Source organism: Peromyscus eremicus, chromosome 12 (assembly GCF_949786415.1).
Source record: "Peromyscus eremicus chromosome 12, PerEre_H2_v1, whole genome shotgun sequence".
Classification (NCBI taxonomy): Eukaryota; Metazoa; Chordata; class Mammalia; order Rodentia; family Cricetidae; genus Peromyscus; species Peromyscus eremicus.
The window spans coordinates 61039237-61055573 of record NC_081428.1 but is presented as its reverse complement, the minus strand read 5'-3'; the positions used below and the strand labels follow the sequence as shown (position 1 = coordinate 61055573).

The following is a 16337-nucleotide window of genomic DNA, read 5'->3' as shown; positions in this document are numbered from 1 at the left end:
GATGGAAGTATACATTCAGTTGTGGGGGTTGGGGGGTGTTACTGATTAAAATGCTGCACAGAGGCCAGGCGGTGGCGGCAGGCGGTGTAGCTGCCCGACGAGCCACAGAGTTTTTATGTTATCTGGAATCTCTTTCCAACCACAGATCTTCTCAGGCAGGAGTGAACAGCAGAATAGGGCTAGATAGGTAGATTTGACATTGCGTGCATCCACCTTTCAGTTTTACTTTGTAGCTTTAGCTTAAACAAGGACGAACATTTAATCCCTAAAACTCTTGAACTTGGGGCTGGGGAGAGATGGCTCAGCAGTTAAGAGAGCGTACTGCTATTGAAGAGGGCCAGAGTATGGTTCCTAGTATTCATGTGGGGTGGCTCACAGCTCCAGATTCAGGGAATCTGTGGCCCCTGGCCTTTCCTAGCGTCTGCGCGCGCACACGCGCACACACACACACACACACATACACACACAGACAAACAAAAGACATAAAATTTTTTAAATTAATAAAATAAAAATTTAAAACAAAGCCTCCAGAACTTAGCCAGGCCGGGTGGCTTATGCCTGTAATCCAAAGACTTGGGAGGCCAAGGTCAAGGCCAGCTTGCCTTACATAGTGAGAGACTTTGTCTCAGAACAAACAAGCAAACAGAAATCACTTAAAATTGTTGACGTGGTTCCCAGACTAGGTTCAAAGCTGAGTTTATTCAGGGGCATTTTTGCTCTTTTAAAAAATACTGTTTCTATAAAATGAATGTATTTCTGCTGGGTGTGTCGACACGTTTCTGGGATCTCACTACCCAGGAGACTAAGACAGGAGAATTGCCATAAGTTTGAAGCCAGCCTTGGATACATAGTGAGTGCTGGGTTAACGAGGTTACACAGTAAGACTGTGTCTTAGAAAACAGAAAAACATATGTCACAGGCCCACAGCCTGTTCTATACCAGCAATTGTGGGCTCTTCGAAGGAAATGTGTTTCTTGGTTTACTGCTGGAAGTTGTGTCTTCAGAAGGGCATTGCCCACCCTGATTTGTTCAGACCTAGTAGAAATGTCTCCAAGGCCGATTGTTTTTCTCGTAGTGAATGTCAGTGAGTACTTACAATACCTGACTCTGCTCTCTCCACATCAAGGAACCTGAGGAAATCGATGCAGAGGATGAGATAGAGGACACTTGTGACAACAAGGAGGATGACCTGGGGGCCGTGGAGGAGCAGCGCAGTGTCATCCTGCATCTCCTGTCGCAGCTCAAGCTGGGCATGGACCTAACGAGAGTAAGTTACCGCTCAGGTGCTGACAGCAGGCAGCCAGTGTGGGGCTTCACTCTGCAGACCTTGTACAGGAGAGACTGAGGCAGGAGGATGGAGAACTCAAGGCCAGCCTGGGCTACTTAGATGTCTCTCACAAACAGATTTGGGTTCCATCGAAGTCTGTAAATGTAGGGATGAAAGATTGTTTCCCATGCTCATCTGTTATGGAACTTTAAATAGAAAGCTTTTTGCCTTCCGAATTCATTTTTCATCACTGAAAAGTCAAAAACATGTTTGTTTGTTTTAACTTAGACTTACTATGCTTGATAGGAGCTTTTTTTTTTTTTTTTTTTTGGTTGTTTGGTTTTTTAGATAGGGTTTCTCTATGTAGCCCTGGCTGTCCTGGATCTCACTCTGTAGACCAGGCTGGCCTCGAACTCACAGAGATCCACCTGCCTCTGCCTCCTGAATGCTGGGATTAAAGGCGTGTGCCACCACCACCCGGCTTGCACTATGTGTCTTTGTATGATGTGTGTGGTAGTGCAGGCAGGAGTCAGTTCTTTCCTTCAAACGTAGGTTGCAGGGATTAAACTCAGGTGGTCAGGCTTTCCATGCAAGCCCCCCTGCCTACTGGGCTATCCCACCGCCCTTGATGAAAGACTTTAAAAGTCATTGGGTTCCATCAGAATTCTACCAAGGGGCAGGCATTTAAGAATTAATTAGCTTATTAATCTTCCACTTAGACTTTAGTTGCTATCATTCTGTTCAAAGAAATACTTTCACATAATATTAGCAGTCCAGAAGAAATACTTATTTTACCGGCTATGGTTCTAGTTGAAATAGTCTGGTGAGGGATTATCTGGTTGGTATGGTGTTTCTGTTCCTTACTAGATTTTGATGTAAGTAGCTGTGTTGTGTCCTTATCTGTTCCTTATTAACTAAGAACTTACACTTTATTGTTAGTGAGCACCGTTCACACACATTTAAAGGAATGGTACTTCCAGGCAGTAAGGAGTGTGACTAAAATGCCGTCACAGCTTCCTCCCACCCCCATCAGACCGAGCCTTGAGTCTAGTGCAGACGCTGCTGAGGATTAGAGCAGCAGGTAGAAGGCAGCCCGGGCCCAGCCTGGGTAACAAACAAGTAACTTATCTCCCTTCTCTTCCTTTCGGTTCTTTTGATTACATTTGTTTATTTGATGTGTGTGTGTGTGTGTGTGTGTGTGTGTGTGTGTGTGTGTGTGTGCACACACACGCGCGCATGCACCCCAGAGGACAACTTTCAAGAAGGGGTCTCTCCCTTCCACCATGTGACCCCAGGGACTGCACTTAGGTCACTGGCTTTGCAGCAGCTTTGAGCTAACTCACCAGTCCCCCTTTTGATACATTTAAAATGATAATAAATGAAGATAGTTAAGCACTTCATAGACAGTTTGGAAAAATAAAGCCAGATCTGGTGGTACACACCTGTAATCTCAGCATTTGGGAGTCTGAGGCAAGAAGATTGCCATGAATTTGAAGGCAGCCAGGATGATTAAGAGGTAATAGTCTCCCATCGTCCCTCTGTTGCTAATGCACAGGATTCTCTTCCCGTCGGTCTCTATAAGTGTTTGGCTTCTTTTGCTTTTCTCGGTTGATCGTTCTTTGAGATTCATTACACACAGAGGAGACCAAACAGAACAAGTGTTGTCAGCAATGGTGAAATTCAGGAAACCCTCCGACACTAAGCTCTGAACGGTGCCGGAACTTGGAGTCTTGGAGCACCCTCCCAGTTGTGACTTCCTCCTTTGTCCTGTGTGTAGTGCCTCCCGTGAAGTTCAGTCAGTTCTACTTTCCTTATGGCTCTAACACTTGTGTCTGTACACCATGACGATGTTATTTGCCTTGTAAGAAACAATCTGAAAAAATAATTGTGAGACATCATCTTCCTATATACTACAGGCTGACCCCAAACTCACTATGTAGCCCAGGCTGGCCTTGAACTTGTTGCTATCCTGCCTCACCCTCTAGAGTCCTGGACTATCGCAGTGTGCCACTCTACTGAGGCTCTATTACTTGGTTTAAGAAAAAGTGAATAGCCACTGGAAGTATAATTAGCTTAAAGAAAGGCTGTCTGATAGATGCAGCTTCCAGAAGGAGGTAAACATCTGAGTCGCTGGCTTCGGCTTCTTGGAACATAGAAATGAGAAGGTAGTGTGTGAATCCTGGAAAGTACACGTCTCTCAGAGTTAGAGCATTTGGTGTAAACAAGCTCCTGGACATCCTGTGGGAAGGGTGGGCCAGGAGCTGTGCGGTATTCCCCACTCCTAAGCAAGCTGTGGCCTGTCCCCAGCTGTGAGGAGTAGATGAAGCCAGGAGGCATCTGGTGGGTGAGCATCTTCCCGCAGCATAAAAGACAGCAGCGCCTGGGAGGAAGGAGCTGCCTCTGGAGCCTCTCCAGGAACCCGCACTGCAGACTGCTTAAGAATAACCCTTCTAGTTCCCAGATCTAAATGGTGTTCCTTTTCTCCCCTTTCTGAGTACTTTGGGGCTTGTCTGCGTATGGATTGACTTGGTACCATTTTAATGGACTTCCAGGAAATGTTACATGTACTACCTTTTTTGCTCTAAGCCAAGAGCATTGTCAGCTGTGTAAGCTGTCAGTCCAGTTCTGTCACTTTAAGAACCATGCTGGTCTCGTGAAAGTGAGATCATAGTTTAAAATATACATCAATGTAATTAATTTAGTTATTTTTATTTTTCACATCTGGGTCTGGGCATGGGCACAAATGCCAGTGTGGGTCAGAGGACAACTTGCTTCTCTCCTGCCACAGTGTGGTTCTGAGGATCAAACTCCGGTCTTCAGACTTGGTGGCAAGTGCCTTTACCTGCTGGACTATTGGTTTTTTTGAGACAAGAGCTTCACTTTGTGGCTTAGGCTGGCCTTGAACTCTTGATCCCCCTGCCTTTGCTTCCTGAATGCTGGGATTACAGCCTGAGCCATTATGCCTGGCTCTTTATTATTGTTTTTATTGTATTATTTTATTTACATTCCTTTTTTTCATTCATATCATTTCTTTCCTTTAAGAAATTAACAGAGCCGGGTGGTGGTGGCGCACGCCTTTAATCCCAGCACTCCAGAGGTAGAGCCTGATGGATCTCTGTGAGTTCGAGGCCAGCCTGGTCTACAGAATGAGATCCAAGACAGAAAAACCAAAAAAAAAAAAAAGGACCAGATCCTTCTGTTTACAATGAAATGCTCTTAGATGATAGAGTTAATTATTTGTGGATATATATATGGATTAATTCTCCTTCTTAATTGGTTTGCATTGATGTTTTAGGTGGTGCTTCCTACATTTATCCTGGAGAAGCGTTCCTTACTGGAGATGTATGCAGATTTCATGTCTCATCCAGACCTGTTCATAGGCATCACCGATGGAGCCACACCGGAGGACCGCATGATTCGCTTTGTTGAGTACTACCTTACCTCATTTCACGAAGGTCGAAAGGGAGCCATTGCGAAGAAGCCGTACAATCCTATCATTGGGGAAACTTTCCACTGCTCCTGGAGGATGCCCAAAAGTGAAGTGGCGTCCAGTTTGAGCAGCAGCTCTTCCACCCCAGCCGTCACAAATCATGCCCCTCTGTCGGAGGATGCTCCAACCCAGGGGGTCTCAGACTGTTACACTGTCAGATTCGTGGCTGAGCAGGTTTCTCATCATCCCCCAGTCTCAGGATTTTATGCAGAATGTACAGAAAGGAAGATGTGTGTAAATGCACATGTCTGGACTAAAAGCAAGTTCTTAGGCATGTCGATAGGTGTGACGATGGTTGGAGAAGGTGAGTAGAAAATCATTATATCAAACTCGGTAAATTTGGAAAGGCTGTAGGTATTGGTCATAGAGTTTTGAGATTTGTTTGCATGTGTATGAGGGTTTCGCCTACATATATGCAAGTGCGCTGTGTACATGCAGTAACCACATGGAGTTACAGGCAGTTGTGAGCCAGCATTTGGGGACTGGGGACTGAGCCCTTAGGTGCTCTGCAAGAACAGCCAGGGCCTGAAACTGCTGAGTTAGAGATCTGAAATGTTACATGTACTACTTTTTTTGCTCTGGTTTGTGCTCCAGAATGAGTGTTGACACACCAGAGTCATATGCTATTACTGTGGACAAATAGAAATTCTCCTTGAAATTATATTGTGAAAATTTAAAGATTTTTGAGGTTGTTTGTTTTTAGATATGGTCTCACTGTGTGTTGCTCTGGCTGGCCTGGAACTCACTGAAATTAAAGGTGTGCACCACCACACCTGTAAAGTATTTTTATTGTAGAAACTGCAGCGTGGTGGTGCACGCCTTTAAGCACAGCACTCTGGAAGCAGAAGCAGGCAGGTCTCTTGAGTTTGAGGCTAGCATGATCTACAAAGTGAGTTCCAGGCCAGCCAGAGGTACATAATGGGACCATGTTTAAAACCAACAAACAAATTCAGAGGAGGAAATAAAAACATCACTAACCATTAATACAGAGATAGATAATTTGAACTGACTTTTAATATTTTTTTTCTGTGCCTGTATATTCAGTTTTAGTTTTTAAGATTAGGATTAGTTGAAATCTAGAGGTGATGGGACATGGACCTGTGAAGGTTGGGCATTCTTTGTCACATGCCTCCAAAGGAGATCTGTTCTTGCTAGTTTTTAACAGAACAATCCGGTAGTATAGCCTCTGCTTCTCAAATATGTAAGGAGGAGCATGTGCCATTTTCAACTCTTTGAATCATGAGGGGAGGTACAGTGACTTCTGTATTATCTAATGCTTTCGTGTATACAGTTACTGCCTTTTGGAAATGAAACTGCCATCTGTTACCCCTAGCAACAAGTAAATACAATGAAGGAATGGAGGATTGGTGAGATGCTCAGTAGTCTGTTAGGTGCTTGCCTTGCAAACATGAGCACCAAAGTTCAGGTCCCCAGCACCATGACAGGAGAGCCTGGCATGGCAGTGGGTAAGCAGTAAGAGACCGCCTCAAAAGGTGGGGCTGGGCGGGGCAGCCCTCAGAGGCTAGCCTTGTTACAGGGAGACGTTGGGTGTTGACCTCTGGCCTCCATACACATGCACAAGCAAGTGCACACACATACATACACACAAATACGTGCATACCCCCCTACACACACACACACACACACACACACACACACACACACACACACACACACAATTGGAATGGGATTTATGATCATTCATTTTGCTTTTGTTATTTATATTCTTTAACATTAGAGGGAAATTAGTTTAATTACTGATATTTTAGGATTCTGTGAGTCTTACTTCCCCTATATTTATTCAAATCTGGTTGAAAACAGAATCTCTATGTAGCCCTACCTGGCCTGCTGTTCACTCTGTAGACCAGGTTGGCCCCAGACTCACAGAGATCCATATGCTTCTGCCTCCCATGTGCCAGGATTAAAGGCGTGTGCCACCGCCACCCAGCTCCATTTGTTTTTTTTTTGTTTGTTTGTTTGTGTGTTTGTTTTTTGTTTTGGTTTTTTTGAGACAGGGTTTCTCTGTGTAGTTTTTGTGCCTGTCCTGGATCTCACTCTGGAGCCCAGGCTGGCCTTGAACTCAAAGAGATCCACCTGGCTCTGCCTCCTGAGTGCTGGGGTTAAAGGTGTGTGCCACCACTGCCCAGCTCCATTTGTTTTTGATCTAAAATTTTAAATATTTATCCCAACTCATAAGAATAAGGCACCTAGTAAGTGATGCCGTTGTTGGAGAGGTAAGGACAAATGGATCTGGGACTCACTGGCCAGCCACCCAAACTTTCACGATGAGTTCTGGGCTAGTAAGAGACTCTGTCCCCAAAACAAAAGGTGGATGACATCTAAGGAACAACATCCAAGATTGTCTTCTGCCCTTCGAGTGTACACATGCAAATGTAGCTTTGGTATACTTAGTGTGTCTTATACAGATCAGTTATTCGCTATTATAAATCCCTTTTTATATGTTTAGCTACTTTAATATAGAAGCCCCCAATAGAATGCTATTTGTTTAAAAATCACCATTTCAATCTCTTACACCTCTTCTAGCTTCAGAATCTGGCAAATAAAACATGGAGTGATCATTGTTCTTGATGGAAAGGTCACATCTGGGTCTTTCCCATATGTAGACAAGAATGAAGAACATTTTCTCATCATACCATAAGTGACTCCCAAGCCACTAGTGACCGAGTTTTGGCATGATGCTGTACAGCAGAGCTGCCCCAAGCCCCAGGGCTTTATTTTATTTTTAGGAGCATTGGTGGGACACTTAGACTGCTTGTTCTGTAACAGTTACAGGTACCATGAACCCCAGAGGAACAGGAAGGTCACAGTGAAAGTAACCCTGATTCAGTATTGTCTGGAAATGCTCCTAAATGAGGTCAATACTATCAAAAGATAAATGAGTAGAAAATAATAATGTTTATTACTAGACAGGGAAAAAACTTTCTTGGAAGAGACGTTAACCACCCTCATGTTTTTACATTCAGGTATCCTTAGTCTGTTGGAGCATGGAGAAGAGTACACGTTTTCCCTGCCTTGTGCCTATGCCCGGTCCATTCTGACTGTTCCTTGGGTAGAACTAGGTGGCAAAGTCAGCGTCAACTGTGCAAAGACGGGATACTCAGCCAGCATCACTTTTCATACTAAGCCGTTTTATGGTGGCAAACTGCACCGGTAAGAACACTTGAATGGTGTCTGGCTCTTGCTCTGCTCTCTGACCTTGTGTTATAACTCCTTGCTTTTTTCCTGCTTTGTCTTTTGTGGAGGAAACTGTGTAACAGCTCTGGCTGTCCTGGAACTTGGTTTGTAGATGAGGCTTTTCTTGAACTGACAGACGTGTGCCACTGCACCCAGCTAACAGCCACACTTGGACACACACACACACACACACACACACACACACACACACACACACAAAAGCAAGCATGATCTAGTTTTAAAACAGTAATGATGTTAACACATTAACTCATGTAATGTCTTACTTTTTCCTATGAAATTACTAACGACACGTAAACTAGATAAGTATGTGGTCTGTGGCACAGTTCAGGTAAAAGGAATTCAGAATTAGATTCAGAGCTCAGTGAAGGAAGCCACCACTACAAGCCAGGGTAAAATATATCTATAAATGTAAGACTAGCAGAAGCCACACAAGTTGGAGGTGTGGGTCCAGGCCCCGTCCTCGGTGGACTTCCGATTCCGTCTGGGAATCAGCTTCTGTGTTCTCTCCTGCGGTCAGTCTCTGCAGCGCTTCCGGATCACTCAGACACACAAAACAAGTTTTCTAATAGGATCTTGAGGCTGCCCACTCTTTCCTCAAGCCTTTGATGGCTGTTCTGGAAGTGTGGGGTACTTTTCCTATAAACTCTGTATCTAAAAATAGCATCCATACAAGAATATACAAAGTCGTGAATTTTCATGTAGTACAAATCTGAGTATCCTTACCCTACTGTGGTAGATTCCTGACATCCCCAAAGACTTTCTCTCCCTCCTTTCTTGGGCTAACCTGCCACCTTTCCCTCCTCTCTTGGGCTAACCTGCCACCTTCTCACTTTAGGTAGCCACTGTGCTGACTTCTAACACCACACATTAGTTTTAAACCCTGTATTAACTGTATCATACACTGTGTTGTCTTTTATACCCTACTTATTTTGTTCAGTGTTAGGTTTTAGAGATTTGTCCATGTATACTTGCAGGGTTGTTTTTTTTCTCCTTACCAAGGCCAGTATCCCATTGTGTAACTCTGCCACAACTGGTAATTCATTCTTGTTTGTTTACTTTTAGTGTGTGTGTGTGTGTGTGTGTGTGTGTGTGCGCGCGCATGCCTGGGGGTTATGTATGTAAGCCACGAGCATGCAGTGCCCACAGAAGCCAGAAGAGGGTGTCAGATTCCCTGGAACCGGAGTAACAGGCAACTGTGAGCCACTCAGTGTGGTGCTGGGCACCAAAACGGGTCCTTTGCGGGAGCAACAAGTGCCCTTAACCCCCGAGCCGTTTCTGTAGCCTTTGTTCTTCAGTTTAGCTTTGACAGGCGTTTATATAGTGTCTAACTTTTGCCTGTCACAAATAGTCCTTCTGCATAGGGTTGGGGATACGGCTCAGAGGTAAAGCACTTACCGAGCATGCACAAGGCCTATGTTCTCCTCCCACCACACACACCATCGTGCTTGTATGTATACACAAGAGTGCTGAGAGCAGACGTTGGTGAATGTATATGTAGATTTCTCTGTTTTTTGAGAAGTATGTATAGCACAGAGAACAGGCTTGTCAGAGGTAGCCATATTGACATGTACAATGAGTTAGATGAAAAGATAGTGTGGACATTCTTAAATTAGACTAGAGATGGGTGGATCAGAACACAGTTGTGTCCTTTAATTTCCTTATCTTCTCTGGCTGCCTTGATAGTATAATGACCAAGTTTAGTAACTTTGAAGAGACGGTCTGGTCTTTCCTGTAAGTGTCTGCTAATGTCACATCAAACTGTTGTAGAAGAGTGTCATCAGGAAAAGGTACTTGTGTAATTCAGTGCTTGTGGGCAGAGACTTGGGAGGTTATGTGGTGAGTAGAAAGGCTTGGGAGGTAGCTGTATCATCATGGATTGTGTATGGCAGTAAAGGTCTCATCAGCCAGCTTGGTGGCTGGCTTCTGTAGGTTCAGTTACTTGGAAGGCTAAGGCCAGTTACTTGGATGACTTGAGCCTGTATGTTTGAGACCAGCCTGAACAACATAATGAGACACTATAACTAGACTGTCAGAAGAAAAATCAACAAGAGGACTAGTCGATCCTCAGTCCTCATGTCCTTCTGGTTACGTGTGCCTAGCAAGAGGACTAGTCATTCTCAGTCGTCAGTGTAGTTCTGGTTATGTGTTCCCAGCAAGAGGACTAGTCGTTCCTCAGTTCCCAGTGTAGCTCTGGTTATGTGTGTCTAGCAAGCGGACTAGTCATTCTCAGTCTTCATGTCCTTCTGGTTATGTGTGCCTAGCAGGCGGACTAGTCATTCTCAGTCCCCAGTGTAGTTCTGGTTATGTGTTCCTAGCAAGAGGACTAGTCGTTCCTCAGTTCCCAGTGTAGCTCTGGTTATGTGTGTCTAGCAAGCGGACTAGTCATTCTCAGTCTTCATGTCCTTCTGGTTATGTGTGCCTAGCAAGAGGACTAGTCATTCTCAGTCCCCAGTGTAGTTCTGGTTATGTGTCCCTAGCAAGAGGACTAAGTCGTTCCTCAGCCCTCGGCGTCCTTCTGGTTACGTGTGTCTAGAGAATGGGAAGAACAGGTAAGTGCTCAGCATCATCTCGTCACATCCCGTGGTTAGAGCTGAATCTTCAAGGAGTGGGAAGGTATTGCAAGTGGGATCAGAGAGGAAATCCGGGGCTGCAGAGACATCTCAGCGGGTAAGAGCACTTACTGCCCTTGCAGAGGACTTAGGTTCAGTTCCCAGCACCCACAGTGCAGCTCACAACCATCTGGAACTCCAGTTCTTGGGGATCCAGCACCCTCTTCTGGCCTCTGCAGGCTCCAGACATGCACATGGTGCTCACACATATGTGCAGACAAAACACCCATACACATAAAATAAATAAATCTAAATTTTGAGAAATAATGAAGTGACTTCTTAATAGACATTCTCTCTGGCTTCTAAGGAACCCTTCGCTATACAATTCTGTTTGTTCACATGGTTTGAAACACAACTTAGAGTTCCCGCTCCTATAACCAGGCAGACTTGTAGCTTTGTCCTTTGTGTCCAGTGAACCACAGTTAGCAGTCACTTCCGACTCCATTTGGAATGTTTGCTCTTCACTCCTAACCATCATTCACCCTGGCCCCCAAGATCTGGCCCCCAGATCCTTGATTATTGGGCTCTTTACCCACCTGCCTTGAGCTCCGAGTTGCAGCTTCCTTCCTTCCTTCCTTCCTTCCTTCCTTCCTTCCTTCCTTCCTTCCTTCCTTCCTTCCTTCCTTCCCTCCCCTTGTATACACATGGCAACTTCCGCCTCATTCCTTGTGATGCCCTGGGCCTCCCAAGTTCTCTTTTGGACCCAAATAAACCGCAGTCCCTAGACATTCATTAGACCTTAACCTTTACCTTCTGCCTGCTGTTCCTGAGTTTTGAACTTGGCTCGCCGTGTCCTACAGGAAACACAGACTTCGTTAAACATGCTTGAGCCGTTTTTCTTTGGGCCTTCCACCTGAGTCGCGTGAGCACCACTGTCCGTGGCGGCCACGACTCCATTCATAGGTTACTACTTTATATGAACTCCATGTACGTTCATAGACTACTACGCCTCACTTTTCTGGTTTAGCCAGGGAACTTACAATTTTAATTGTATTTCGTATTTTTCTGACTCTTAATGATTTATCCAGGTTTTTTGTTTGTTTGTTTGTTTTGTTTTTTTTCGAGACAAGGTTTCTCTGTGTAGCTTTGCGCCTTTCCTCGAACTCACTTGGTAGCCCAGGCTGGCCTCGAACTCACAGAGATCCTCCTGGCTCTGCCTCCCGAGTGCTGGGATTAAAGGCATGCGCCACCACCACCCGGCTAATCCAGGTTTTGTATTGAATTTAAAATTTTTTGGGGGGGGAGGGGCACAGCCTGGGCATGGTGGCACATGCCTTTAATTCCAGCACTTAGGAGGCAGAGGCAGGAGGATCTCTGTGAGTTTGAGGCCAGCCTGGTCTACAGATTGAGTTCCAGGACAGCCATGACTACATGGAGAAACCCTGTCTCAGAGAAAGAAAATCACTAATTAATAAATACTGGGTGCTTGATCTCTAGAACTGCAGATCTTTTAGGTAGATGGGCTGGTGGGAGAGAGCTAGATTATAGTGCTGTCACATTTTTAGATTGTAATAAACACGTTAGACGTGATTTTCTGTTGATACTGATGAAGTCCAGTCTGAAGCCTGATAGTCTTTCTGAAGAATAACCCTGACGCACCTGAACAGGCCTCTGGGGATCCGGCCCGGATTGGTTCTCTCCGACTTAGGGACTGACAAGTTGAAACGTGCTCTGTAACTAATCTGAAGTGGACTTTGAGATGTGTCCTTGGGCTTCGAATTCTGAGGAGAGCCTTTGCCTCCCACTCTCTAGAGTCACAGCTGAAGTGAAGCACAACGTTACCAACACCGTGGTGTGCAGAGTGCAGGGGGAGTGGAACAGCGTCCTGGAGTTCACCTACAGCAGCGGCGAGACCAAGTACGTGGACCTGACGAAGCTGGCCGTGACGAAGAAGAGAGTCAGGCCCCTGGAGAAGCAGGGTCCCTTTGAATCCAGGTAGGTCACCCTCGCCCAGTCAGGCCGCTTCACTAAGTCACCTGACAGTTTGTATCAGCTTCGCCGTCTGATATGAAAGAAGAGTTGGTCTGATTTATTTCACTTTAAACCCCTTGCCAGCTGTGATTTTATTATATTATTATGGTATATAATCACTTCAGTATAAAAATTATTGTCAAGTTTTTGTCTCCTACATTAAAATGAACCTGGAAACTCGCAGTTGCCTGGCTGGCAGGATGGCTCCGAGTGAAGGCACTTGCTGTGCACTAACTGCACGAGGCTGGCCTCTGACCCTCACAGCACACTGCAGCTCCTCCCCCAATAACAGTGAAAATTCCAGAAGCACACTACCACTGGCCAAGTTTTCACGTAATGTCAAAGATCTGAATTACTTGAAAACTTCATTAAAATATTCTCTTTTGCAAGCCGGATGGAGTGGTGGCACACGCCTTTTATCCCAGCACTCAGGAGGCAGAGGCAGGCGGATCTCTGTGAGTTCGAGGCCAGCCTGGTCTACAGAGTGAGATCCAGGACAGCCAGGGCTACAAAAACTAAAAAAAAAATCTCTCTTGCAGCTGTGTCTGTCAAAGGCAGCTTTTCTTTATCTGCTTACACTAAAGTAATGCATCCCAGTAGACTGAAGGTAGAAATGGATACTGTTATTAAACCAGACATTGAAGAGAGAGACACTGCTGGATTGTATTTCCCTAACTCCGGCTGAAGGTTTTTTGCTGTGAGTCTTTTGAAGCTCTCTACCAGGAGTGTAGAAAAGTTTGGCAGCATCTTCAGTGTCTAGGGCTTCCACAGTTATCCACCTTTTTTTTTTTTTTTTTGAGTCAGGGTCTCACTGTAGCATGGCCTTGGCTGGTCTGGAACTTACAGAGATCCACTTACCTCTGTCTCCCAAGTGCTGAGATTATGGTGTGCACCACCGCTTGAGTCAGTTTTACTAGGTTGTATCTTTAGAGAATTTGGTTTATCTAATTTATCAATTTATTGGCAGTTAATAGTATTACCCCTATGGATCTATGTAGGATATATAGTGGTGTTCCAGACTCATTTTTCTTTTTTCTTTTTTTTAATTTTTGTTTATGTGCATTGGTGTCTTCCCTGCATGAGGGTGTCGAATACCCTGAAACAGGAGTTACAGACAGTTGTGAGCTGCCATGTGGGTGCTGGGAATTGAACCCAGGTCCTCTGGAAGAGCAGCCAGTGCTCTTAACTTCTGAGCCATCTCTCCAGCCCCCAGACGCATTTTTTGTGCTAGATCCCCCCCCCCCCCAATGATCAGTGTGATTAAAGGTTTAATTACACTCAGCCATCTTTTGGTTTTACTGATTTTTTTTTTCTTTTAAAAACATTTTCTTTTTTAATGCTTTCTGTCTTTATAGTGCTGTTTTTCTATTTTGTTCATCATTTCTTAATGTCTTTTCCTAGTAATGTTAAAGTGAATGTTTTAAGTCAGAGATTTTTTAGCAGTGTGTGCATGGGCTCTCTCTTTCCACCTTTCACTGGGTTCTAAGGCTCAAACTCAGGTCACCTGGCATATGCTGTGAGTGTCTTCCCCTGCTGAGCCCGGGGATTTTTCTATACCTGGACAGAGCCTTATGTATTGAGCCTTAATGGGCCAGATGGTGTCTGCCACAACTGCTCAATTCTGCCATGGTAACAAGAAAGCCATGGATGTGTACTTAAACATCTGGACACTGTTCTAAGGTTTTCTCCACAAAAACGGGCAGTGGCCACAGTTTATAACTCCTGATTAGATCATCATGGTTTGTTTGTTTGTTTGTTTCCCTAAATGTTTAATACACCATGTTTTCCTTTAAAGGCTGTTTTATTTGTATCCATTACTTTGTGATTTTGAACAGTCTCTGTAGTCCAGACCTTGAGCTGCTCCACTCATCTACTACATAGCGTGTATCAGTAGTCAGCTTCTTTACTTTAATTGCTGAATAGTATTCCATTATGTGGGTATGTCAAAGCCATTCTGCTGCTGATACACATTACTACTAATATACATTGAGGCTAAAACGATGAATCATAAAACTGAACATTTTACAACCAGCGTTTGTGTAGACATGTGTTTTCATTTTTCCTGGGGAAATGTCCAGGAGTAGAATGGCTGGACTGTAGATTGCTATTTTCCAAAGTTGGTGTACCATTTTACATTCCCATTGGTGTTGGATTACACTTCAGTCTCTCCACATCCCCCGGTGTCTGTCTCCTACCCTCACTCTTAATAGGAATGAAGCGCTAGTGGTTATGATTCATAGTTCCCAGTGACCAATGTGTTGATCAGATTTCATAGCAATCTGAAATTAACAAGGCCTTGGCCATTTCTGTCTTTCACAAAGCATGTTTGGATTATTTGTCTTCTCTTTGTGTTGTGGGAGTTCTGTGTACCTCAGGCTGGCCAGGAACTCTGTATAGCCTAGGATAACCTTGAACTTCTCATTCCCATGCTTCAACTTCTACGCACTAGGATTACGGAGTGCACCCCATGCTCAGTGTTATGTGGCGCTGGGACTAAAGGCACTACCACATGTGTCGGGCAAACCTTATCCTCAGCCTTGTACGTTTCAACCTTTAAAAATATCTCATGTTAGTTGTTAATTTCTGAAAGTTGCCTAAAAACAAAACAGTTGTTTTTAGGAAACTTGAGGAAATGCTTCTTAACTGAACTTCTCAATTTAAAATCCATCAACAGTAGCAACAGTAATCTGGGCATGGACAACAGGGCCCTGTCTGTTCTCTCAAAACTCATAGCTCTGAAGTGTAGATCTGGTTTAGGAAAATGTAATGTTACAAGTTACTAGGGGGAGAGAAAGAAGGAGAAACTGCGGTCAGAATAAATAAAAGAAAAAAATTACTGTGACTCCTAAATTATTCCTTTTTAAAAGAATGTTTGTAAAATAGGCTGTTTTCTATTTTAGACGATTGTGGAAAAATGTAACAGATTCTCTGAGGGAATCTGAAATTGACAAGGCCACAGAGCACAAACGTACCTTGGAAGAACGCCAGAGAACTGAAGAAAGACATCGCACTGAAACAGGCATTCCCTGGAAAACCAAATACTTTACTAAAGAGGTATGTGCTGCACGCGTGCAGACAGACCCTGGAAAACCAAATACTTTACTAAAGAGGTATGTGCTGCACGCGTGCAGACAGACCCTGGAACACCAAATACTTTACTAAAGAGGTATGTGCTGCACGCGTGCAGACAGAACTCTGGCTTGCCTGGTTATTGGTGAGTCGCTAGCTCTTGTCCTCATTTTTAAAAGTAGCCTAGCTAGGGGCTGGGGAGACAGCCAGTCAGTAAGGCACAAGGCAGTGTGAGAAATGGGTGAAATGACGGGGCTTAAGTTGGGTAGATTCGCATAAACTGGTCCTGGGGATTCATTGTTAAACCAGGGCCCAGCGTCAAAGACAAGGCTTACTCAAGACAGTTCCCAGGAACCTGACTGGTTCAGTTACGTTAGGAATAAATTGAAGGAGACGTGGGGAATAAAGACAGAGTTCAAGCCTGACTGCCGAATGCTCTGAACACGGGCCTGCAGTCCTCATTACCCTGACCTGGACTGCCACATTATTGCTCTGTCTGTTGCATTCTGCTTTTCTGCGTTATTACCACAGCTCTTTCCTCCCTCTGCTCTTTGGTCTTTTCTTCATGAACATTTCCTTGTGCTCTGCCTGCTCCCTCTAATTCTGTGAGGCTCGGGCTGCAGCGTCTTGGCACATGGCGGAATTGCTACAGGTCACCTCTGCAGAATTACATGTTCCAGAGTCACAAACGGTGTTTCCACACAGCACGGTTACG

At 44.6% G+C, this 16337-nt stretch overlaps 1 protein-coding gene across 1 annotated transcript in view; it reads left to right on the top strand.

Annotated features, from left to right (window-relative positions):
* The window catches only part of Osbpl11 (oxysterol binding protein like 11), a 60036-nt gene that overhangs the window by 41688 nt on the left and 2011 nt on the right, over nucleotides 1–16337 (top strand). Inside the window, exons 8-12 of the mRNA XM_059276921.1 lie at nucleotides 1127–1267; nucleotides 4563–5061; nucleotides 7742–7928; nucleotides 12335–12517; nucleotides 15454–15607. Of these exons, the coding sequence (XP_059132904.1) occupies nucleotides 1127–1267; nucleotides 4563–5061; nucleotides 7742–7928; nucleotides 12335–12517; nucleotides 15454–15607 (1164 nt within the window). The remainder of the gene's footprint in view (nucleotides 1–1126; nucleotides 1268–4562; nucleotides 5062–7741; nucleotides 7929–12334; nucleotides 12518–15453; nucleotides 15608–16337) is intronic.